Genomic DNA, 26036 nt, shown 5'->3' on the forward strand with positions numbered 1-26036 from the left:
TCTGATGTGCACTCAATGCTCCCGATGGGAGTTTCCTTTTTTTTATATCAATGCTTGGTCTGAAGTGAGGACGTGTTGCAGATTCCCTCATCTTCCTCTCGTGCCGAGCTCTTTCCGAATCCTTCGGGTAATGATGAATCAGGCCTTGTTCGTCAGTTACGTGACCAGGTGTCTAGTTTAAATAAGGATATTACTTCCCTTCGTGCGATGGCTGCCTTGGTGAAGAAGAAGGGAGAAATAGCGACTGCCATTGAACAATACGCTCTTGATGGTCTTCATGTTGCTACCGAAAGTTTGAACTGTGAGTGTTAGCTTGCCTTCTGATTCTAGGTATAGCTTGAATGTTCTCACATTCGTTCCTTTTTCAGTCGTGGCTTCGGATGCAGCTAAAGAGGACAGAAAAATTCATGAAGAGGTTGAGGCGATGACCGACGTTGCACACCCAACACATGGTTTATGGCTGCATCGTCCGAAGGCCGTCATCATGGCGAAGTTCAAGTACCGGGTGATGAAGGCACATTATTACTTTGACAAATACTATGCCCTTCTTACGATGGTTTGGCACACCTTGTTTCCTCTGGATCAGGCACCCGATACTCTGTCTGGCTTGTTCACCCGATTCAAATCTCCAGAAAGGATTCGGCTGCTGGTGCGGAAAGAGCTTCTAGCTGAGTGCTGAGCTTGCTTTTGCTTCAATATTGGCATGCCATCCTTCTTTAGACTTAAGAGCCGTGGCAAACAACGAAAGGGATTTAGGCCGGTACTATGATGCTGCCGAGAGGTCCTGCTCACACCATTGTCTCTCGGATGGAGTCATGTCCGGAAAAGGAACCGAAGGCCCATTGGGACCAGGGGATCCCGATTATGAACGTAATAGTCTTGTATTTCGCATAAGATCTGTTTGCTTGCGTACGCTGTACGCTTATGTTTATTTGATTGATACTTTATTGTCGAGTGCGGCTGAGTGATCGGTTCAACTCTGCTTACTCGACGACTTCGTTATATTTTATGCAATGTTATTGCGAAGTCTATATGTAATTTATGCGAAAGTTCGGCTTCGTCACACGGTGCCACCTGTTTGAGCCTTATTTTAATGTAACCATCGACTGCAGCACTCGCGTACTTTCGAGGCTTGGATTGGTTGTTTTTGTATGCCATTAATCTTAGCTCTCGCTGAGAGTATTTAATTAATGTCATCGTGTAAACACGTTTTTTCTGGGCCACGCTCCCGATGGGAGTTAAGCCAATGCTCCCGATGGGAGTTAGGCCAACGCTCCCGATGGGAGTAAGAGCCGATAGAGCGGTTCCGAACGTTTCGTTCGGGTGCCAAAGCCTGAAGCAAGAAAAAAGGGTAATAGAAATATGATTAGATCTTTATTCATAATGCAAAACAACCTTATGGGCCGTTGAAAAAAAAAGAACAATCGTATCCTATGTATAAAACCGTCGCAATTGCGCGATGTTCCATGGATTCTCGACGTCTTTTCCTGATTCTGGATTCTTGAGCCGATAGGCTCCTCCGGTATCACTTCGGTGACGATGTATGGTCCTTCCCATGGGGATTCGAGCTTCAAGGGTCTTTTTTGTTTCAACCGAAGTACCATATCTCCAACACCGAAACTCGATTGCGTATTCGTCGGTTGTGATAATTTCTCGGTGCTTGCTGGTAGACCGTTGTTCTTGCCAAGGCAATATCTCGTGCTTCGTCAAGGAGATCGACGAGCATCTTGTAACGCGATATTGGAGGAGGACTCTGTGTACTGCTGTTACTCGAGGTGCTTCAAATCGAACGTCGGTGCTAGCGGGGCTGCTTCGGCTCCGTACACCGGGAAGAACGGAGTGTATTGAGTTGACTTGTTGGGGGTGGTACGCAAACTCCATAGCACGGATGGTAATTCTTCAACCCGAGGCTCCGGCTGCACCTTTAAGGCGTTTCTTTAAACCATCCCCTATTAAACCATTGATCCTTTCCACTTGGCCATTGGTCTGTGGGTGAGAGACTGATGCGAACTTAAATTTGATTCCCCCATCGTCACAAAATTTCCTGAATTCCTTGGAATCGAAATTGGAACCGTTGTCTGTGACGATGCTATGGGGCATACCAAATCGACATGTTATTCCTTTGAAGAATTGAACCGCCATTTCAGCCTTTTGATTTCGCAGCTGATGCTGCCTCGATCCACTTAGTGAATTTGTCGATCGCAACCAGTAAGTACGTGTGTCCTCCGGGTGATGATCTTGGCAGTGGTCCGACTTGATCAAGTCCCCACTGAGCGAACGGCCATGCCAAAGGTATCGTCATTAAATCCGTTGCAGGAGGGTGTGGTTTCGACGAGAAACGTTTTCACGCATCGCACTTCATGACTAGATCCCTGGCATCCGATGCTGCCGTTGGCCAGTAAAATCCTGCCCTAAAGGCTTTCGCCACGAGGGCTCTGCTTCCTGCATGATGCCCGCAGGTTCCTTCATGTATTTCGCGCAACGGTGCTTTTCCATCGTCAATGGCGATGCACCTCCGGAAGATCCACGAGATGCTTTGCGCTTGTAAAGCTCACCATTTATTACTGTAAAGGCCTTTGATCGTCTAACGACTCGCTTAGCTTCCACGGAGTCTTCTGGCAGCTCTTGTTTTGACAGGTACGCTAAAAATGGTTTGGTCCATTGAGGCTCGAGGAGGAGGACTTGCTCGGAAGAAAGGATCTGGAGATTCTTCAGTCGAAGGTTTTTGCAATGAGCTTTTTTCCAGTTCTTCACCCGATGGTTTTGCGAGACGGTTTTTCTTTAATTGATCTTTGAGTGATCACTTCGTAAAAAACTCCATCCGGAATGGGGGAGCATGTGGACCCGATGTTCGCCAAAGTGTCGGCTTCCTCGTTACGGCTCTGCCGATGTGCTTAAGCTCGCATCCTTCGAATTTAGCCTCCATGTTACGATACAGCTGCCGATAAGCAACCATGTTGTCGCTGGTCGCATCGCATAAGTTCATTGACTGCTGGACCACCAAGTTCGAATCTCCGTAGATTTCTAGGCGCGTAGCGCCACACGCCTTCGCCATTTTCATTCCGTGCGGCGGCGCTTCGTATTCCGCTTCGTTGTTTGTCGGTAGGGAGAAATTCATACGCGGTATATACTTCATTTTATCTCCCTGTGGTGATATCAGCACCACTCCTGCCCCTGCTCCTGTACTTCGTTTTGACCCATCAAAGTACATTACCCATGACCCCGACATGTCGGGTGTTGTCGGTGTCCGTGATTGGATCCAATCCGCCACAAAATGCGGGAGGATTTGGGATTTTACCGCCGTTCGGTTGACGTAAGTTATGTCGTGTGGTGCTAACTCGATGGCCCATTGAGACACTCGACCTGTGGCTTCCGGATTGGTCATTATGCTCTTCAGGGGAGCTTCGCTCACAACTTTGATCGGGTGCTCCGTGAAGTAGTGCCTCAGCTTGCGAGCCGACCTCCATACTGCATATGCCAACTTCTGGTGATGAGGATACCTCTGTCTTGCGGGGGTAAGTACTTCGCTGAGGTAATAAACAGGCCTCTGTACACCATGAACTCTCCCTGCTTCTTCTCGCTCGACGACCAAAACGCTACTGAAGACTTGAGCTGTAGCGGCTATGTACATCAGCAGTGTCTCCTTTTCGCGCGGAGTCACGAGCACCGGAGAGGTCGATAGGATTTTCTTCAGGTTGTCAAAGGAGTCTTGTGCTTCCTTTGTCCACTCGAACTTTTCGACTTTTTCATCAAGTTGTAGAAGGGAAAAGCTTTCTCTCCTAGCTTCGCGATAAACCCTGCTAAGCGCCGCTAATCGGCTCGCCAGTGCTGCTGCACTTGGTGCAGGTTCTTTGGCGGCTCCATGTCGAGAATAGCTTTGATCTTCAAGGGATTGGCCTCGATTCCTCTGGCTGATATGAAGTATCCGAGTACTTGCCCTCCTGGTACTCCAAAGAAACACTTCTTAGGATTTAGCTTAATTTTGTATCCGTCCGGATTGTCAAAGGTCTCTCGCAAGTCATCGATGAGTGTGGCTGCGTGCTTTGTTTTCACCACGATATCGTCGATGTAGACTTCAATGTTTCTTCCAATCTGCTCCGCGAGGCGAGCTTGCATGCAGCGTTGATAAGTAGCTCCTGCATTTTTTAACCCGAAGGTCATGACGTTGTAGCAGAAAACGCCGTGTGGAGTGATGAACGCGGTTAACTCCTGGTCCTCTTTCTTCAGTTTGATCTGGTTGTACCCGGAGTACGCATCGAGGAAAGAGAGACGATCGCACCCGGCTGTAGAATCGACTATCTGATCTATTCGAGGCAATGGGAAATGATCTTTGGGGCAGTGTTTGTTAAGGCCGGTGTAATCGATGCACATGCGAAGGGCGGTTGTGTCCTTTTTTGGCACCATGACTGGATTAGCCACCCATTCAGATTCCTTAAGCTCTCGGATGAATCCCGCCTTGCGGAGTCGATTAACTTCTTCACCAATTGCTCTTCTTTTGGGTTCAGAGAATCGTCGCATCGGCTGTCATCTCGGCTTGGCTGTCGGGTCAACATTTAGGGCGTGCTCGGCGAGTTCCACTGGGGATACCTGGCATGTCGGATGGCTCCCATGCAAATATCTCCCGGCGCTCACGGAGGAACTCGATGAGCGCGCTTTCCTATGCGACATCTAGGTCAGCCGAGGTGTTGACCGTTTTCTTCGGATCGGTTGGGTGCACCTGCGGTTTCTTGGTTTCCTTTGTAGTATCGAACTCATCGGATCTTGCGTTTCGATTGTCGGCTGGTGGCTGTGTGTGATCTGTGATGGCGTCGATCGCGTTGAGTTCTTCCTTGGCTCCAAATTTCGAGGCGATCTTCTAAAATTCCCTGTCGCAGTTGTCTGACCGAGCGAAGCTGCCGTGAACGGTTATTGGGGTCCCGTTGTTGCCGGCATCTTTAGCTTCGGGTATGCATAATGAGGCACGGCCATGAACTTGGCAAACGCGAGTCTGCCGAGGATGGCGTGGTGCCGAGATTCCCGGTCGACTACCTCGAACTCAATCCTTTCTTTCCTGAAATTACTGGGCGTGCCGAAGACTACGTCCAATGATGTTTTTCCCAGCGAGTAGGCGGGTCGAGTCGGTATAATGCCGTGGAACCCTGTGTCGGATTCTTTTAGCATGTCGACCGTTAGACCCATTGCCCTCATTGTGCTGGCGAATAGCAGGTTTAAGCCGCTTCCACCATCCATAAATACTTTGCCCATATTGTATCCTCCAATCTGTGCTTCCAAGACGAGGGCCGCGTGACCGGGCCTTGGGACGGCCTTCGGGTGATCCGCCCTGCTGAAGGTGATGCTCTGATCTGACCAATCAATGAAATCCGGCGTATCAACCATGGCAACTTCCGCGTATTTTACTTCTCGGGAGAACTTTTTGATTTCTCTTTTCGAAAAGCTGGTTTTGTGGATCATGTTGATCTGTTCACGCAGTGCTGGGAATGCCTCAACTGGTTCGTACTCGCTTTTTTCCATCGGCTCGTATGGTTCTGGTACATATGGCTCTGGCTGATGATCATAGGACCTCGCTTTCTCTTCCATTATGCGAACTCTTGATGTGGCTTCAGCTCTAAGATCATCACAGAACTGCCGAATCTCGAGGAAGTGTCGGCAGTTCCTTAACAGATGGCTGGACTTTTCCCGACCATCCTTAGGATCAAAATAAGAGTGGAGGTAACACGGTGCTTCAAGCTGCTCTGTAGCTGAGAGGTGTGGAGAACGGGTGCGTCCTCTGATTGATGACATGTCATAGCATTGAGGGTGGGCTGCTGTTTGGCCTTCCTCTTCACGGTGCGAACTCCTTCGTCTCTTCCTTTGTCCAGCCGTGGCGTCGAGATTTTCCCGGTTGCTCTCTCGTATGCTTCTGGGCGAAGCTTTTAGGGTTGCTTGCCGAAGGGACACCTTCTTGAGGCTCGGCCTTTGAGTGGGACGCGCCGGCCCGGGGAGGCGGAGAAAACCTCCGAGTCGACGACGAAGTGGACGCCACCAAAGCTGCTTCCGTGTTGCGAGACGTTGCCATAAAGTTCGGGTGAAGCTCTTCGTGGTGCGGCACAAATTCGAAGGACCCGCGGCGGATCGGGTCTCTTGACTTTGCTGGTGTCGGTGACTCGAGTAAGAACGCCGCGGACGTAACTGGTGCTGCCGATGACCTGCCTTGTGCCGACAGGGTTCCCACAGACGGCGCCAATTGTCGAGGGTACTCCTCGCCAATGCCCTCCGATAGGGGCTTAGGGTTGACGGAATCCTGTAGGCGACACGAGACATCGGTTCACGGACAAGCGGGGAGAGCGATTTACCCGAGGTTCGGGGCCCTCGATGAGGTAAAACCCTTACGTCCTGCACTGTCGTTCTTGATTATGATGATAATGGGTTACAATGGGGTGCCGAATAGTTCGGCTGAGATCTCGTCGAGATGGCATGTTGCTAAGATGCCCTAGCTCTAAGCTTTCTCCGGCTAAGATGGCTAAGATTGATCGTGTCCCTCGGCAGCCCCTCTCCTGGCCTTTATATAGGAGGCTAGGTCTCAAGAGGTCTCCCGAGTACGACTAGGTTTACGGTAGTTTTAGATCCGATCTTTCCTTGTTCGATCGGTTCCTTGTCTTGCCCGTCAAGGATCCTTACAGTGCGCCGTCCTGGTGGCCCATCTCGCCGTCGGGTGTCTTCATGGGCCTCCAATTAGTCAATACAGGATAGGGTAATGTGGGTTACCCGAAGGGTAGTGCCCACGTCAGTGGTATGCTGGATCATTGCAGCGGTGTAGAGAACTAGAGGCAGTAGGCTGTGCCGGGAACCAGTGGAGAGCGTTGGTGAAAGCACCAATGGTGGCGGAGGAGCTTGTCGTTCTGTTCCGGGATAAATGCATGGGAGGGAAAAAGTCAGGGGAGATGCTTGGTGGGGTAATGGAATGACAACTTGGTCCCGGTGCCTCGAGCAAGTGAGGAAGCATGGTCGTGACGTTCTCTCGCGGCCGTTGCTCCTCACTTGCTCCCGAGGAAGCATGGTCATCCGGTGTTCCGGTCAGTGATCTCGGCCACCCACGTTCCCCACTCGTGATGCCTCATGTCGTGGTAGCGGCTATGCGGTGGCAGCGGGAGGTCAGCGGGGGTGCCAGGTCGGCGACGCGGTGTGCCCCTGGCGCTGCGAATGGGCAGAGGGGGGCATTGGTGGGAAGATCCGGCCATCTCCAACGCGGATGTGGTGTAGGCGGGTGATTTGGCGGCGGCCGAAGGTGGTGCGGTGGGCCTTACAGTGAGGGGATTGGTTTTCTCCTCGGTCGGCCGCCGCTCAAATATAGGAGTGGAGGGGGGATTTTTTTTTGTCCTTGATCGCGTATATATAGGCCATAGGCCGCTAATCGGTTTAGGGTTCCGGCTAGAGTCCGCTCCGGCCGTTAGGGGCGCATATTTGCTTCTCTAAGGCCGTTTTAGGCATGGTTAGAGATGCTCTTTGGGGAGGGAGCTGGCTCACGCCAATCACGGCCGCTCTGCCAAGAGGAAGTCCACCAGAAACTACAACATTGCAACTTGCAAAAGGTGGTCTCATTAGCTGGTGAACTCATGGACCGGCTAAACACTCAACTAAGAGCAGTAAGGATTTCACTAGAATACAAGAATGTAAATAAGTCTTTCTTTGTTTATATACAGTAAGGCCAATATCTTGGTCACAGAAAACATGCAACCCAAAAGCATGAAAAACAGGAATCCATCCTCGGACAAACCATACAAAGAAAATCAAATGCCGCTACTTTTGAAGCACTCGTGACCATCACAACGGGCACACGAAATCTCCACTATTCTCAATGTCAATGTCGTCGATATCGTCGAAATCAAAGTCGTCTAGATCCATGCTCCCCAGGCTGGCAACCTGCCCAGCAAGCCTAAGGGCGTTATCGCCTGGTTTCCGCGCCTCCTGGATGACCGCCATAACTTCTTCTAGGTTCTGTGATGGCGTGTTCATGTCTGCCAACTGCATGCTCCTCTGGTACTCGTCGGTCATCTCTACAGGCAGGTTTTTTAGGAACCATGGATGGTTCTTAATCTCCGGAATGGTTATCCGCTGCAAAAATTGAAAGGCAAGTACTACGCTCACAGATCTGATGCACTTTGATGCCTAAGAAATGAATTAATCAAGGACAAGAGTATATAAACCTGCTCAGGATTTCCAACGAAAATGCGGGACAGTAGATGCACGCAATCTGCTGAGACTCGAACGTAGTCTGGGATGGAGTACTGTACACTGAGAATCCTCTGTGGAAGACACCAACAGTAAGTTTCGTAGTACAGACAGAAGTGATCCCAAAGCACCAGGAAGTTAAGGTGGGAACGGGTGTACTCACAGTGATTGTTTTGCGGAAGTTCCTTGGCTCGTCAGGGTCCTCAAAAGGATATGCTCCGACAAGCATCACATAAAGCGTTACTCCACAAGACCAAACATCGGCGACCTAAGATCACATATGTGGTATCTGAATGCTTCAGATGTGGCAACTAAACCACCGAAATTATGCAGCAACAGAAACAAACTTTACCTTTCCATCATATTCTCTTCTAGAGAGGACCTCTGGGGCGATGTATGCCGGTGTGCCAACGGTTGATTTCGGTTGAGAATGCAAGACAGAAGACTGAAATGAAAGAGAACCAAAACAATGGTGCTGGTTTAGGCGATGAAATGAAACGTTTGAAGGCCATTATCTGCAGGGGGAATACCTTGGAGTAACCGAAGTCACAAATCTTCAGTCGAGGTGCGACACTACCATCCAAGAGAGTATTTTCCAGTTTCAGGTCTCTATGACATACTTGCTGCAGGAAAAAGGAAGAAGAAGATGATGATAGTGCGTGGAGAGTGTTTGACTGATGCTACTATCTTCAAGTTGGCTTGACAGAGCACGTACCATTGAGTGACAGTAGCTCACTCCAGAAATCAATTGTTGGAAGAAGAACCTTCCCTGTTGACAAATAATTAGTATAATGATTTCGGATCATTCAAGGAAGTATGAAAGGTTGGTGCACATATTATCTACCTCATCCTCGCTGAATCTCCCTGCATTGCAAATCCTTTCAAATAGCTCACCGCCAGAGGCATATTCCATAACTATTGCCAAATGTGTGGGAGTCAGCACAACCTGAAAAACTAGGTGTGTTTAAGCATGGACACAGTTTGAATATTAAAGCTTTGATAATCAGATGACATTTCAAGACGAATGGTAAGAGAAAAGTTTGCGGCAGCTAAATAATCTAATGATACTCCTTCACTAGAAGATGATACCATGCAAGAACTTCTCATCTCAAACAGTTCTGATCAAGTTCTTTTGATTCGTTAAAAGTAATAAAGTATTGTTCAACCAAAAGGAAACGCTCACGCCGTATAAAAACACATGGATGCCATCTTTCTACTTGTTACGTACCTGCTAAATAGTCAACAGCCTAGGTAAATATGAACTCTACGCAATCATGTATTTCGAAACATTCTGAAGTATGGGGTGCAAATCTAAATAACAGAATAAATTGTCTTAGCCATTCAAAGCAAGTAGCCTACTAGTTAAGTGGTTAGCCAGCATGTTTGAAGTAATATAACAAAACACCAAAGTAGTAAAGATTCATAGCCTCAAAATAACCGACCGGTAATCAAAACCCTGCTTTCACTTGCCATCGTATTAAAAATAAGTGGTCAACTCAAAATAGCTATACTGCCATATAGTTAATTTTCGATATGCGAGTCAGTCTCGGAAATCAATCACTGATCAACAACTTGAAATCATAGAACAACATTTCTATACTCATGTAAAGCCACATTATTATGCTGAAACATACGTATATGTGATCAGTTACCCCGAGTTAAATTTCATCAGGGTGCTCTTTAAAGTGGTAAAGAACCGAAACATTACACTCGTTCAATTTTTAGCTTATATCAGGGACAATCACTGTCACAGAAGCTAGGAAATTACCTCCTTGAATCGAATTATATTTGGATGCTTCAGCGACCGGTGGTTCATAATCTCCCTTTGAACATGCTCATCAATCTATGTAATAAAAATAAATGTTCAGAGATAACTGATGAACATAGATAGTTAGATACTCAACATTCATTCAAAGGGCCTCAGAGAGAGAACACACAAAAAGAAAAAGAACTCAAAAATGTAATAACTCCGCAACAAAGGTACATGGAAGATTAAACTCAGGTAATCTTGAGGTTAAAATAATGACCCAAGAAGAGGAAGAATAAAACGGAGATGGACAGCGCAAGTAATTTGTATTATAACAGTAGCATCAATAAACGAACAGAAACATGTTCCCTGACATATCGGAACATATAGACACCGGAAACCCCCAACAAAAGCTGGACTAAACTCACAAGAGGCAACTATAAAAACTAGTAAACTGAATAAAGTATTTTTTCATTAAATAACAAAATATTTATATCAAGATGGTACCAAGTACACTAAATATATAGTCTAAAGTCAGCAAGTTGAAAAAAGTTCTAGAAAACCTCAGCATAATAAGAAGATGGAGATGAGATTTGACACCAGTTTAGCACAACACAGCCTTCCAAGCGTTAGGATCGAGCCACCACGCGATCTGCTGCCATTGGACCGTGGTTGCCGAATCATGTAGTCCTCCACTGTGGAATCTACTTAGTTAGGCGAATCATTCATTAGTTTTTTTTTTTACCGAGTGCGGTAAAATTTAAATTTTTATTACATCCCAATAAAATATGCTTTGAACTAACTACTGCATCCAAGAAGAGAAATGCAAAAATGCTTTTGAAAACTAAAGCAACAACAAACGAAGCCATGAACATAAACAATAGTAGCACGGCCACGGTGATTCATTGTGTGCCAATGATTCTTTTGGACTTTGTTTATTGGAGGGAAGCATGGGAAGCAACGGCAGGGTGGCATTACCCTGGATACTTCCTCTACCTACCATGACGGACGTTGCCTATTTCTAGAATAGTTGGGCTCCGCTAGATTCCTTCGGGGCCGAGAGAGTGCCACATATACACAAGAGTTTAGATTGTTTAATCACGTGCAGAAAATAAAGACAAGATGTTCGGTCAGACACAGATATGATTGGCTGGTCAGACAATTTGCAATTTAAATGACGAAAAGATTCAATCTATAGTAGTTGGTTATTTCCCAAATTGTTTTTGCGAAGATCCTGGTTTTTTAGAAACTTCTTAGAAACTGAACTACCGAAAAGTCATATTGGATCCTGGGCACCAGTGCTCTCACCGTCGAAAATTATATTTATATGTTCAAAAAAATTATGTAACAAAATTCTAAAAGTATCTAATGATGTACCCCACTAACCTACAAAATCTCAATTTCAAATGTTCTATTTTTTAACCTATACAAAAATGACAAAATCTGTTTTCTTTTTGTAGATTTGAATCACTATACTCAGATCTATGCATTTGTTATTTTTGTGCAGCCTAAAATACACATTATTTTCAGTTGAAAATTTAAACGATTATGGGATACAATACCGTCTACATTATGATTTATTTTCAGATTTTTGTGAAGCTTAGAAATATGATTTTTAATTTATTTTTCGAAGTGAGATCACTGGTGCTCATGTGCACCAAATCTCTGTCCCTGAACTACAGAGTAAATAAAAACAAAAAATCAAATGTGTCAATGTGACATTTATGGTCTTCAGCTGGAGACATTCAGAAGCAGAGTGGTAGCAACTGCATTTACCGGCCACAGCATGCATGGTCGGACGCCAAGAGACCACTGAAGCGCTGCACAACCCACTCAACTAAGCAGGAAACAAGGCGAAAATCACGTCCTATCCACCAATACCACTCCCAGCATTTTGGAAGATTACCTAGCACACACCGACACACGGAAACTAATGAGATCGCGGGGTTATCTGTCCAGCAGAACAATTTGCTCTGCTACCGCAGAAAACAGAGGGCAGAGCAGAGGTGCCCCAAGCATCCGATCCTCCTACCCTACGCGCTTAACCCAATCACACGGGCACACCAGTAAAGATTGATTGAAGCCCAGGGCACCACCACACGGAAAATAGTTCACATACATGTGCATCAGCCGCTTAAGAATCTGATCGAGTCTATTTTGCTTACCTTCTGGCCTCTCTCGATGAACTTGACGGCGAAGTGCTCCTTGGTCCTGACGTCGCGCACCAGCTTGGCGACCCCGAAGTTCCCGGACCCTATGTCCCTTATCACCTCGTACCGATCCATCCTGTTCTTGGTCGTTCCTCACGCCCTCCCTCTCAGTAACAGGAGAGCAAGCAGCTCGATGGCACAGGGAGGAGGGAGGAAGCAGAAGGTGTGGGGGGTGGAAGGAGCTGGCTGGTGAGTGTTCTGGAACCCTTGAGGTCGAGGACGGGATGGGGATGGGGTTAACTCGGGAGGCGAGCCTTGAGCTGGAGGTGGGGAGGGGAGGAGAGAGAGACGTCAGCTTGGAGCGCGGCCATGTGTCGCCGCGGGTGCCGTCCGGGACAACGGAGCGAGTGGTCGACGTCGAGCACGCTATTAAAAAACTCACAACGGCGAGTCCGGAGCGCGCCGCCGGAAATTATACTCCATCCAATCATCCCTATAGAGTAGTCCCGCGTGTTGTGTATACGTGGTTGACTGACTCTGGTGGCTGATTCGCCTGGACCGGTGACCGGAGACGGTAACCCACTTTAAAAGCAAGTACAATAAGACTGACTCAGCGGGTTATAAGAATTAAAATAGTGTTGTTTTGCTTAGGTGGATGAAAGAGAAATTGAGAGAGAAGAGAGATGGACTCTCATGCAAGAGCCAGCTCTTGTACGTGCTACTAGACACTTTGTGAGTATGTGTGGTGGATCTTTTACACATAAAGTTATCAATCCTTAAAGCCAACTATTGTACAAGTTAGCTATAAGCTGACTATAGCCGGCCTTATAGCCAGCACCCGGCTGCACTATTGAAATTGCTCTAATACTACTTCTGATCCATTTACTTATCAATAAAATAGATGTAGTATTTAAAATTAAAATGTATCTAGATATATCTATATTAGTGTCATCTAATATGAATATGAGGGAGTAGTGTTTTTCCCATTCTTCAATCCAAACAGGTGTGATTTGTTACTAAAATAAATCAAAAATCATATTTCTTACATTTAATAAAAGATCTGAAATAAAATGTGGATGTAGTTAGTGATGTAACCAGCAAACTTGCAAAATACCAATTTGAAAGTATAGTGCACAATGCACATTTTCAAACATGTATCAGCTTATTTTCCAGCTTTGTGTATCCCATAATAAAAAAAGAACTTCACACCGTGATTTAGTATGATTCTAGGATATATCATTGACTACGACAAAAAAAGTTAAAACATAAATATGATTTTTTTTATGTAGAGGGGTCACTCGAGCTCAGGAGTCAAAGAGACTTTTCGAATCCTTACCATTGTCAATTGAATCTACAAGGACAATTGAAAATCGCAAACTTCTCTACGGAATGTATGGTTTAGAGGATTGTAAGCTATTTCACACCTACTTTGCTTTTGAAGGCTGACTCGAAACTCTGGAACCCGGTAAGGGGAATTTTCGAAACCTAAATACACCTGAACACCTAGCAAAAATGTATTTCTTTAGAAAATTGTGGAAGCAAATGTATGTATGTATGTAGAGAATGGATAAATTATATGCTTGTAAATTTAGAAACTTAAATCTGACCATTTGTGATTTGTAAAAAAATCAAAAACTGATTAGACTACATACCTAGCTCCAACTTTCATAGCTTAAACGCAACGAAATGCGATCTTGTGGCTTGTTTATTGTTCACAAATTTTACAAGTTAGTTTCTGTCACATATCACTGGAACACGGCAGACGGGCTTGGTGGTTTTAAACTTCGAGGCACACCACTAATCGTCGTGCTCGCATTGCCCCAGAAAATAAAAGCCACCAGAAATAACTATGTCAGGGTAGATACACGGTGTTATTTTTTTTTCTCCCGGCACTTTGGAATTGCCGCGCACTCTTCCACCACGGTACCACGCCAATCTGCCTTGCTACATTAAGACGGTGCAAAATTTAGTGTCGTGTTTTCCATGTTTCATGCACCTTTCGATAGCAGAAAAGGTTCACGACCAATGCTAACAAATTAGTTTGTTCATAGCATCTAATTGTAATTTACATGTCACTAAGATAAGATAATTCATGTAGTTAGCCCATAAAACTAATTACATTACATTCTAAAACATCCAACATTGGAAGTGCTCGTTAATATGTAATTAAAGCAGTTGATTTCATGAAACTGAGTAAAATGGGCAGCAAACTAAACTACCTGCTGCAACCTATTTTAGGACTAATCTCCTAGTTGCTATTCTAGATCTTATCAGCTTCAACTTGTCATGCGCTAATATAACCTCGCTAACGACCCACATGCTGTCCTCCATGACATCTTCAACTTAACATGCGTTGATGACCTCACCGACGACTTGCATGTCGTTCTCTGTGCAGCGGTTTGGCCCACCGTCCTTCATGAGGTCATTTGACACGTCACCATCTTTCTTGAGGTGGATCTGAAATAAATACAAGCGTGAGGATAGCAAGACTTTGGTGCGGGTTGACCAAATCTGAAAGCGGAACAAAACAAATCACGATGGATAACAAACATGTACCTGAGTGGCGGAGGACTCCGACGCGGCTGGACCAGATCGAGCGACATGACCACCCAAGGACCTATGTACTACTAAGATGATAGGATAGCCATAGTAAACTACGTTTCGAAGTGGATAGAGGAGTGCCTAAGATCTAGGATTTAGAGGGGAAGGAGGAGAGTGTAGCGGCGTGGGTAGTGGGGCTGTGGGGCAAGTGTGCTTCATGTATTATATAGTTAAGGGAGTGGGGATAGGGTTTGTTTTATGGGCCACTAAAATAGTCATGCTGCTACGCTTCTAAAAAACCCGGGGCAATTTGGTCGTATTTGAGGCCTACCCTCCCGATTATCGGTATATATGACAAAAAAACCTCATGGTACAAGTCCCTCTACCTTGTTAATTAACGGCATGGAAATTAAGCTTGGCTCAAAAAAATGTATGGGAAATAGGAGAACAACACTATAATAAACACATGACACACATATAAGAGATGAAACACATCACAACACAAATGGAAAGACATCATACATCTTTGTACAAGCTTAATTATTTGGTATACATTAAACAAATAACGCAAGAGAGGAAACACATCACACATTCTGAGTACAAGCTTAATTGTTCATTACAAACTAAACAACCAAAGAAAACACATCTTAAGTACAAGCCTAATTATTCGGAACAAAATGAACAACAATAGAAGACGCATCACACATTTTAAACCAGGGCCTCTACCTTTTTCCCTAAGCAGCATCATCACATCGGCCACAGCCAAGCACGTCGACTTAATCACGTTTACCTTGCCTCGCCGTTCCTTCTTCTTCCAGCCTTTGGTGAAATTTCTCATTGGACATCTTGATTTCTTTTGCTTGGGCAATCCTCCACATAGCCAGAAACGCACGAGAAAACTCGGGTGAGTGCATTTCAAGTTATCTTTGAAGTTAGTGGTGGATCCACATGCACGCATGGGTGCACAGGACACCGGGTAAAAATATTTCTTTATAAAAACACTTTTTTTACCGGGTGTGCATCTCTGAAAGGATAAATTTTCTCAAAAGTGGCACCCTAGTACTACATACTCTTGCTCCACCATTGGTCAAAGCCCGAACACATTGTGTCATGAGGCAAGTGAGGGTCGGTTGTTCCGTGTGGAGGTACATATAGATGCCGGAGAAAAATGGAGCATTTGAGTGAGAGAGTTGAACATTTTTAGCGATACCATGTATTGAATGTGATAATGCTAACAATGCAAGGTGCACATAGTCACAAATGATTACGAACAAAATAGTTAGGTAAGGAGTGATATAATGAACTCTCTTCTAACAATCTCTTGTCTTGCGTTTTCCTTTCACAAAATGTAGTTTAAATTCTTGTTTAGAATTCTATGGCACGATGATTTTATTTAGTGTTAGCATTTGTAAAAAAATGATACTATTCAGTACCATTTTAATGTCACTAGATGCATTGTCGAGGAGGTGAACGGGTAGTGAAGATGGAAAGCAAGGCAAGTTGATCAGGTGAGTGCATTGCAATGGAGAAGAGATCAAGCATAGGGGAGCATGGTCGATGGTTGGAGGCAAGTCACCAGTGGGAGCGATCTATCATAAAAGAGTGATTATGTACCATTAGTTCATTCAGATCTCCAACCTCCGCGGAAGAACAATTTAAGTGCTATAAGGGCCTATCCGATTCAAAGTGGAGGATTAGAAACCGTAGCATTTCCCCCCTTGTGTGGAATGAACCATATAGAAATTTTACACAGCGATTTTCAATCAGGCAAACTCCTTTTTTTACACCTTTACCATATGAAAATCCCCTACGGTGTAATTTTTATATTAAGACACAAACTCCTTGAGAAGAGGCCTAATTTTTCCAGTGTTGAATCAAACTAACTCTGGTGCAAACAAATAATCTTATATATTTGGAGTAGTTATGACATTGCAATCATTTTTTTTCTATTCCCGCATCTTTGAAATCTTGCAAATCGAAAGTCCTTAATCCATCATGTCCAAAAAAAGGTTTAATCTATGCGTGGAGGCTGGACCACAATCTTTTTCTGATATAGTATGGAAATGGAACTTTAAATCATGCACGAGCAGGTTTCCGGATCTCCGGACATGTGTGCAATCTTTTGGCAGAAAGAGCATTACCTAAATTCCATTCTTAGAAAATTGCACGTACTCCAGCTGATTGGACCAAACGAAGGCGCGTCACCAGATTGTCGAGTCACAAAAGAATATGGAGCAACGCGCATGTGACCATATGTGTCTGCCAATCTTGCATCGCATATATAGGACCATGCGAAGTAACAGTTACCAACACATGCAGTTCGTCACTTCTTGGGCAGGCGAGTGCTCACGAAAGAACACTTTGAAGAAGATGATGGATGATCACATAGACAACGCACAATGACATGCAACAAAGAGGATGTTGGTTAGGCACTCACGGTGCCTTTTCGAGTTTTCGATCCCATCTTGGGTCTCTGGTGGCGCACAAGGGCACAAGTGTGTGTATGCTCAAAAAAATAAAGGACAGTACGTAGCCATGGATTCCAGACAGGTTTCCAGCTCGACGGCCCTACTTGAATGTAAGATGTGTACATTTTGTACGGCATTACCATTTTCTATGAGCATTTGGTTTCGTGAGCCTTCGACTCCACGTTTGCAACTCCATAAGCCAGGGGCTACGTACCTTTCAGTAGCTTCATCCAGAGTTTGTGCCATGCTCCGCCACTGACTAGATCGTAGGCTTCGAGATACTCCTTCCGTTTCCTTTTAATTGACATTAAGTACACTAGTCATCAACCCGTGCTCCAGCACGGGCTAGCAATCAAAGATAAGCAATAAGAAAATAGTTGTTTAAAATTGTAGTTACCTATTGCTATTTTTTTAATCATCTTCTAAATAGACATGGTTTTCCTGGATCACTAATTAATTGTATAGCATCTAAGTGTTTCATGTAAGAACAAAAAAGATAGATATTTCTTATATTATAGTTTCTCAGAAAATAAAATTTTCATTTTTATTAGACATTGTGCAAATTTACCTTATATTAAATGGAGAAAGAAAAAGATAAAATATGGTATGATAAATTAAGAGGACCACATATAAAAAGGATATAATAATGGACACTACCATGTGGGCATTTTGCATTACAAAGAATCACCAGTAATATAAAAATGTCATGGACCGGAGTACATGGAACCTACAATTCAGTTAGAAGGTAGCTTTAGAAACAGTACCCGGGCGTAAATATATTAAGGCAAGCCAAATAAGAACTGAAAGAGGGAGAAATTGCAGTGTATTGTATAAACACCTGTTTGACCAAAAGTAGGGAGTTGCTACCTTCGTTAACTATAAAAAATAAGGCAAAATCTTCATGGTCCTAGGGAAAAGTAAGAATTAACAATCAAATATGTGATTGAACTGTTCACCTCCTATCAATTTTCACGGCTAAAAAAACTTCCTGGCAGTTTGTTAGTAAGCTGTTGAGTTCCGCGTGCAGTCATGCTTACACAAAAAATAGCTAAACTAATATCCTTGTTTTCAAGAATGGTGTACAAAACATATTTATTTTTCTGCTATACAGCCATTTAATATAAAGTACTTGTGCAGCTAGGAATATTTTTCTTTGGTTTGCATATAAGATGAACCTACCCACGCCATTGTACTGAATTTTTTTTTTTGTCAAACTTAAATAAATGAATTATGTGGCTAGGAGTAAATCACACGCTTTAATATGTGGGCGCATCATTTGTCTGCATCACCTTATTAATGCGATTAAGGTTGAAAGTAGTTGTAACTATTAACAATTAAATCACTTAATCACTCTACTCCCTAGCTCCATAGTGATTTATTAGGCTAACACGTAGTTTAAGAAAATAATTTAATTATAAATTTGATCGACATAATATGAATTACATGTGACAAAAATTATATTATCAAATTCATATTCAAAAGATATTTTCAATGACATATTTTTGTGATATATAATTTACTTTTTAAGCCAAATTTAGAGTTAATTTTTTTTCTTGAAATACGTGTCAATCTAATAATCCTCGCAAAAAAAAAACGTGTCAATCTAATAAACCAGTATGGAGGGTGTACACAAAAATATCACATATGTCTTACAATTTCCATGAATTACGTTTTTGTTCAAATCAGCTTGCAGCATGAAAAATCGGGTACGATGAGTGGAGCTTTGCTAGTTGCATATACTTAATAATGATGAGCTGCACGTAGTAGGTAGGAGCTGTTTTATTACCTTAAACCAACATCAGAAAAAGCTGTGTAGGCAAATATAAATTACCGCATGGTCACACATTGCAATTTCGTCATGTACCAATTTTGAGGCCAGCTTATGGCAACGCAGACAATCGATGTCAAGATCTATCTGAATTCACTTCGCCAAGATCAAGATCTATCTGAATTCACTTCGTAAGAGACACATAGGGACATGCCAGCAGCAACGGGAGGCAGATCAGAGGCTTCTCCGCCATGCATGGGCACTTCCAATCAATCAGAGGATTAAGCCATGAAGGCTGCTTGATTTAACTCGACGCAGATGACAGATCAAAATTGGAGATCTTTTCTTTTCTTTGAAACTTGGTGGCCTTTTGAAGTGCCGATGGATGGAAGTCCCGATGGATGAAGTCATCTACCATCCGTGAGTTGTTTACCATAGGCGCTACGCTGGATCCCGTCGTTGGTAGCGGTCAAAAGGATGATGCAATCCAGATTTACGCCTTGACGGCTTGATCACACCTGAAAAGATGAAGGTTTATGTGGTCTCGAAGCTGGTTGCAGGATTGGCTATGGTGAAGATGCAGCCTGGTGCGCCGGGCGCCATCAACCATATAGAGAGGTGTGGTGGCGAGAGCGCTCCGGCGACGATGGTGGCGAGAGCACTTTGTATCTTCGATATAACCAATAAAGTTGTTCCGATCTGCATGTTTATGGATGAGTAACATGACTCAGACTCCTTATTTAAAAGAAAACATTAAGAGATTTCTTGTTAGGACTTAGGAGCAGCCAGCTGCTCGTGATCTCATGTCTGGCCGATTAGCCGTTTAATTAAGACTTTGTGTACATGATCAGCCCTTTAAATTTATTTTACTGCCGAGATATGTTCAGAACCCTATCGTAGATCTAAAGTTGAAATCTAAAGACGTCATATATTGGGCCATCTCATCGAGCCGCTCCTAGGATTAACATGCAACCTTGTACGGTGCAACATAAAACAACTTAACGTGCCAACGTGACTCTCTTTGGTACAAAATAAATCACGTCTCTCTCGACTAATCCTAACCATAAATTTTAGATCTAATTGTCCTAATTATTATGATGATGTGGGTTAACGTGGAGGCTTTTACGGTGCCTCCAATTAGTAAATATAAGATTATTAGACATAGAACTTAAATAGGTACCGTATATTCGGTATGGCAACTGAGCAACACATGTGCCATGTCAGATGTGCAATATATGTTTGAGTTGTTCACCTAATTAGCTACCACATTATCTGGACGTGTTGAATCAACTTGACACCATATGAAACCATAACATTTGAAAGTCAAAATAAGAAGAATTTTCCAATGGCTATATTTTTCCAGAACTTCAAAATTAGACAAATTTGTATTCTTTCTTAAATGTTTTGGACACTTAGAGCAGAACACAAGAGGTCACCGAGGGAAGTACCGCTAGTTTATTTAATCGTTTTGGCGACATGTTAACCGTGTAAACATGTGAAGAGGTGATCCAGAATTGATCTAGGGTTTATGTCCCCCTCGTCGGTGCCACCTCTGATGCGTCCCGCCTCCAATAACTTTTGGGCCTTGGAGGTGTGGCGGACCACAACCCCTCACCATCGGGGGATTTTAGTTCTTATTTTAGAAAGTTTAAGTGTCTATTTTGAGATGGTGAGGCAGCAGTGACAACCTGAGGTTAGAATAAGGTGCCCCGCTCCTTTTGCGAGCTTTGTACCGGCGGAGGGCACATGAAGTGGTATGTCCGGCGGATCTCCTAGGATCCGGTCAGTTTTCATGTTCATTTGCGTGGTTGCGTGTTTGTATCTTTCCATCTACGGTTCACATCTTTGATGATGGTTACCGCTCACGTGTGCTAGTTCATTGGGATCTTAGCACGATAAATTTTCATCTGTCTACTATAACAAGCACTGGTAGAAAAATGGCCTTCCGAGAAGCCCCATTAGTCGCCAAAATATAGGAACCACGACTAATGGGGTCTTTAGTCGCGGTTCGGAGCTGGGCCTAGCGCGCTCGCTGGCCAGCTGGTGGACGGGAGGGGCTTTAGTCGCGGTTGGCCAGGCCAACCGGGACTAAAGGCCCATCCCTATAAAAGGGCCTCAGCTCACAGCACTTAGCCATTTGGTGCCACTTCTCTTCACAAGCTTCACAAGGGGTGTAGGTTTGCTTTTGGTTCCTCTTATGCACACAAGGTGTTTGATAAAAATGCCCAAGAGCATGAAACAAACATGATATGAAGTGTTGGAGCCACACTTGAGCTTCCTTATTTATTTTTTCCTCCTCGATCGCGGTTAGCAACTTGAACCTTTTCATGTGTCATTGATAAAATATGCGCATGTGTGTAGTTCATTGTTTAATTTATATTGTTTGTAGCTAGTTAGTTTAACAAATGCATGATGGTTAATTATATATTTTATATTATAATAATGCAGATGAATCGGCAATGGATGTACGGTAACCGACTCACCGGCGAGTTCACTACGGGTTTGAAAGATTTCCTCGTAGTGGCTAATGCGAACAAGCAGGGGGGTTTTGTTATCTGTCCATGTGTTAACTGTAAGAATCAGAAGGGTTACTCTTCCTCAAGAGATGTTCACATGCACCTGCTTCGGCACGGTTTCATGCCAAGCTATAATTGTTGGACCAAGCATGGAGAAAGAGGGGTTATAATGGAAGAAGATGAAGAAGGGGATGATTTCATCGATGAAAGCTATCTTGCTCATTTCGGTGATACTTTCATGGAGGATGCTGAAGGTGAAGGGGAAGGTGAAGGGGAAGGTGAAGAAGAGGCATGTGATGAGCCCATTGATGATCTTGGTCGGACCATTGCTGATGCACGGAGACGCTGCGAAACTGAAAATGAGAGGGAGAATTTGGATCGCATGTTAGAGGATCACAGAAAGGCGCTGTACCCCGGATGCGATGATGGTCCGAAAAAGCTGGGCTGCACACTTGGATTTGCTGAAATGGAAGGCACAGGCAGGTGTAGCTGACTCGGCATTTGAAAACTTGCTGAAAATGTTGAAGAATATGTTTCCAAAGAATAACGAGTTGCCCGCCGATACGTACGAAGCAAAGAAGGTTGTCTGCCCTCTAGGTTTAGAGGTTACGAAGATACATGCATGCATCAACGACTACATCCTCTACCACGGTGAATACGAGAATTTGAATGAATGCCCGGTATGCACTCGCATTGCGTTATAAGATCGGAGGCAATGACCCCGGTGGCGATGTTGAGGGCCGAAACCCAGGAAGAGGGTTCCCGCCAAGGTGATGTGGTATGCTCCTATAATACCACGGTTGAAACGTCTGTTCAGGAACAAAGAGCATGCCAAGTTGTTGCGATGGCACAAAGAGGACCGTAAGTCTGACGGGGAGTTGAGACACCCCGCAGATGGAACGCAATGGAGAAAGATCGACAGAGAGTTCAAAGATTTTTCAGCTGACGCAAGGAACATAAGATTTGGTCTAAGTACAGATGGCATGAATCCTTTTGGCGAGCAGAGCTCCAGCCATAGCACCTGGCCCGTGACTCTATGCATCTACAACCTTCCTCCTTGGTTGTGCATGAAGCGGAAGTTCATTATGATGCCAGTGCTCATCCAAGGTCCGAAGCAACCCGGCAACGACATCGATGTGTACCTAAGGCCATTAGTTGATGAAATTTTATAGCTGTGGGGCAGACCTAGTGTCTGTGTGTGGGATGAGCACAAAGAAGAGGAATTTGACCTACGAGCGTTGCTTTTCGTAACCATCAACGATTGGCCTGCTCTTAGTAACCTTTCCGGATCGTCAAATAAGGGATACAATGCATGCACGCACTGCTTACATGAGACTGAAAGTGTACATTTGCCAAATTGTAAGAAGAACGTGTACCTTGGGCATCGTCGATTTCTTCCGAAAATTCATCCGAGTAAGAAAGAAAGGCAAGCATTACAACGGCAAGGCAGATCACCGGCCGAAGCACTGCGGAACGCATCTTGGTGCTGAGGTATTTGATATGGTCAAGGATTTGAAAGTCATCTTTGGAAAGGGTCTGGCGGACAATCGGTTCCGAAGGGAGCCGACGGGCACGCAGCCATGTGGAAGAAGAAATCTATATTCTGGGAGCTAGAATATTGGAAAGTCCTAGAAGTCCGCTTTGCAATCGACGTGATGCACGTTACGAAGAATATTTGCGTGAATCTCCTAAGCTTCTTGGGCGTGTATGGGAAGACAAATAATACAAAGGAAGCACGGCAGGACCAGCAACGTTTGAAAGACCCTGATAACCGGCATCCGGAATGGTTTCAAGGTCGTGCCGCCTACGCTCCGACCAAAGAAGAGAAGGTCATCTTTTTTGAATGCCTGAGCGAGTATGAAGGTCCCGTCTGGATTCTCGTCCAATATAAAGGGAATAATAAACATGGCGGAGAAAAAGTTCCAAAACCTGAAGTCTCACGATTGCCACGTGATTATGACGCAATTGCTTCCGATTGCTTTGAGGGGGCTCCTGCCGGAAAATGTTCGAGTAGCCATTGTGAAGCTATGTGCATTCCTCAATGCAATCTCTCGAAGGTAATCAATCCAGAAGTTCTACCACGGTTACGAACGATGTGGTCCAATGTCTTGTCAGTTTCGAGTTGGTGTTCCCGCCATCCTTCTTCAACATTATGACGCACCTCCTGGTTCACCTAGTCGAAGAGATTTCCATTCTCGGTCCTGTATTTCTACACAATATGTTCCCCTTCGAGAGGTTCATGGGAGTATTAAAGAAATATGTTCGTAACCGTGCTAGGCCAGAAGGAAGCATCGCCAAGGGCTATGGAAATGATGAAGTAATTGAGTTTTGTGTTGACTTTGTTCCTGACCTTAAGCCGATTGGTCTTCCTCGATCGCGGCACGAGGGGAGACTAAGTGGAAAAGGCACGATCGGAAGGAAATCAACGATATGTATGGACGGCCATTCTCTGACTGAAGCACACCACACAGTTCTGACCAATTCCAGCTTGGTGGATCCGTACTTTCAGAAACACAAGAATATTTTACGCTCGGACAACCCGGGGAAGCTTGAATCCTGGATTAGGAAGGCCCACATGGAGACTTTCGGCGGCTGGTTGAGAAAACATTTAATGAATGACAATAAGGTTGTAGATCAGCTGTACATGTTGGCCAAGACACCATCTTCGACTATAACGACTTTCCAAGGGCACGAGATAAATGGGAATACATTTTACACGATCGCCCAAGATAAAAAGAGCACCAACCAAAACAGTGGTGTCCGCTTTGATGTAGCAACCGAGAATAGGCAAAAGGTCACATATTATGGTTACATAGAGGAGATATGGGAACTTGACTATGGACCCTCCTTTAAGGTCCCTTTGTTCCGGTGCAAATGGTTCAAGCTAACAGGAGGTGGGGTAAAGGTGGACCAGCAATACGGAATGACAATGGTGGATTTCAACAATCTTGGTTACCTTGACGAACCATTCGTCCTAGCGAAAGATGTCGCTCGGGTTTTCTATGTGAAGGATATGAGTAGCAAACCGAGGAAACGGAAAGATAAGAAAACGATCGGTACATCATGCGATGATCCAAAGCGCCACATTGTTCTTTCGGGGAAAAGAAACATCGTGGGAGTGGAGGACAAGACGGACATGTCGAGAAGATTATAATATGTTTGGTGAAATTCCGCCCTTCAAAGTGAACACCGACCCAAGCATTAAGTTAAATGATGAGGATGCTCCATGGATACGGCCCAATCGTAAGCAAGCAGGGACACAAGGAAAGAAATGATGTGTAATAATTTATTGTACTAAACTTTGTTGAATGGATCATGTGAATTATATTATCCGTGATGTGTTCTGGTGTCCATTTTCGAATGATTCGATTGATTCGAGATAGAACTGATGATACATGAAATTTGGAGTGATTTAGGCATACTCCTGCCTAGGCGTATAATATGCATACTCGTAGTCTTCATAGTCGCCGCCGTTGTACTGGTAGTCGTCGCCTTCTAAGTTGCCGCCGTCGTCGTCGCTGCTGTCGTCGTCGTCGTCGGGCGGCGCTCGTGGCTCGAACCGAGGGTAGCGCCGGCGGGGGATATCGCCGGCCGTGATGTAGTCCATGACGCTCGCGGAGTCCGGCCGTACCACCATAGCCGACGGCCGGCCTCGTGGAAGTTCCCGGAGGCGGACCGTCCTCCTCATACTGGCGAGCGCCCTCTCACGCCGATTGATGAAGAAGGCGTCCCAAGTATGCTGGTTATCGGGATGCCGGCGGGGATTCATCCGCTGCTCCGGCGTGAGGTCGAGGTAGTAGTGGTTCGTGATGGCCGCCGGCGCGCGGTACACGAGGGAGGGGAGGGACCGGCACGCCGCCGGCGCTTAGGCTCCAGCCGGCGGGGACGCGGTAGCCCGGTGGGCAAGGGTAGTTCGAGGCGCAAAGCTCCTCCACCTGCTTGTAGGTTAGAGTGGGTGCGGTGGAAGCCATGAGAGAGTGATGAGAGATTGTAGAGATGTGATAATGCTGGCCAAGCCGGGCTACATATATGTAGTGAGAAATGGCGGGAAAAATGGGAGCGGGAAGACAGGAGGCGGGAAGAAAGTGGCGGGAAGAAAGAGGCGGGAAGACAGGAGGCGGGAAGAAAGTGGAGGGAAGAAAGAGGCGGGAAAAATGGGAGCGGGAAGACAGGAGGCGGGAAGAAAGTGGCGAGAAGAAAGATGCGGGAAGACAGGAGGCGGGAAGAAAGTGGCGGGAAGAAAGAGGCGGGAAGAACGGGTCGGCGGAAAGACAGAGGCGGGAAGAGGGGGCCGGCTGAAAGACAGAGGCGGGAAGAGGGGCCGACGGAAAGACAGAGACGGAAAGAGGGGGCCGGCGCCGGAAAGACAGAGCCTCCTCCTTCGAATCTGGCCATGTATCCGCGCGGAAAGACGGAACCACTTTATTGAACAAAAACAACCGACAACAACTTTATAAACTAAATTTAAACTAATAGAACCGACAACGACTTTATTGAAATTACAATAAAATAGATAAATTACTAGTCTAGTCTCTACTCGTCGTCGGAGGTTGTCTCCGTCCAAATGTCATCCCACCGAGGGTCGTTTTCGGTCCAAGTTGTATTCCGGTTCTCGAGCTCGAAGGCGGCTACGGCCCG

At 45.1% G+C, this 26036-nt stretch overlaps 1 protein-coding gene across 1 annotated transcript; it reads right to left on the reverse strand.

Moving 5' to 3' along the window:
• Nucleotides 1-7629: 7629 nt before the first annotated feature.
• LOC124702613 (abscisic acid-inducible protein kinase) lies at nt 7630-12408 on the reverse strand. The gene is made up of 9 exons (XM_047234776.1): nt 12121-12408; nt 9977-10051; nt 9053-9154; nt 8924-8977; nt 8739-8831; nt 8561-8653; nt 8372-8476; nt 8184-8282; nt 7630-8091 (listed from the first exon to the last, which is right to left on the reverse strand). The coding sequence occupies exons 1-9, from the start codon at nt 12238-12240 to the stop codon at nt 7801-7803; spliced, it is 1032 nt and encodes a 343-aa protein (XP_047090732.1). The 5' UTR covers nt 12241-12408; the 3' UTR covers nt 7630-7800.
• Nucleotides 12409-26036: the final 13628 nt, after the last annotated feature.

The sequence above is a fragment of the Lolium rigidum genome, chromosome 3 (assembly GCF_022539505.1).
Source record: "Lolium rigidum isolate FL_2022 chromosome 3, APGP_CSIRO_Lrig_0.1, whole genome shotgun sequence".
Lineage (NCBI taxonomy): Eukaryota > Viridiplantae > Streptophyta > Magnoliopsida > Poales > Poaceae > Lolium > Lolium rigidum.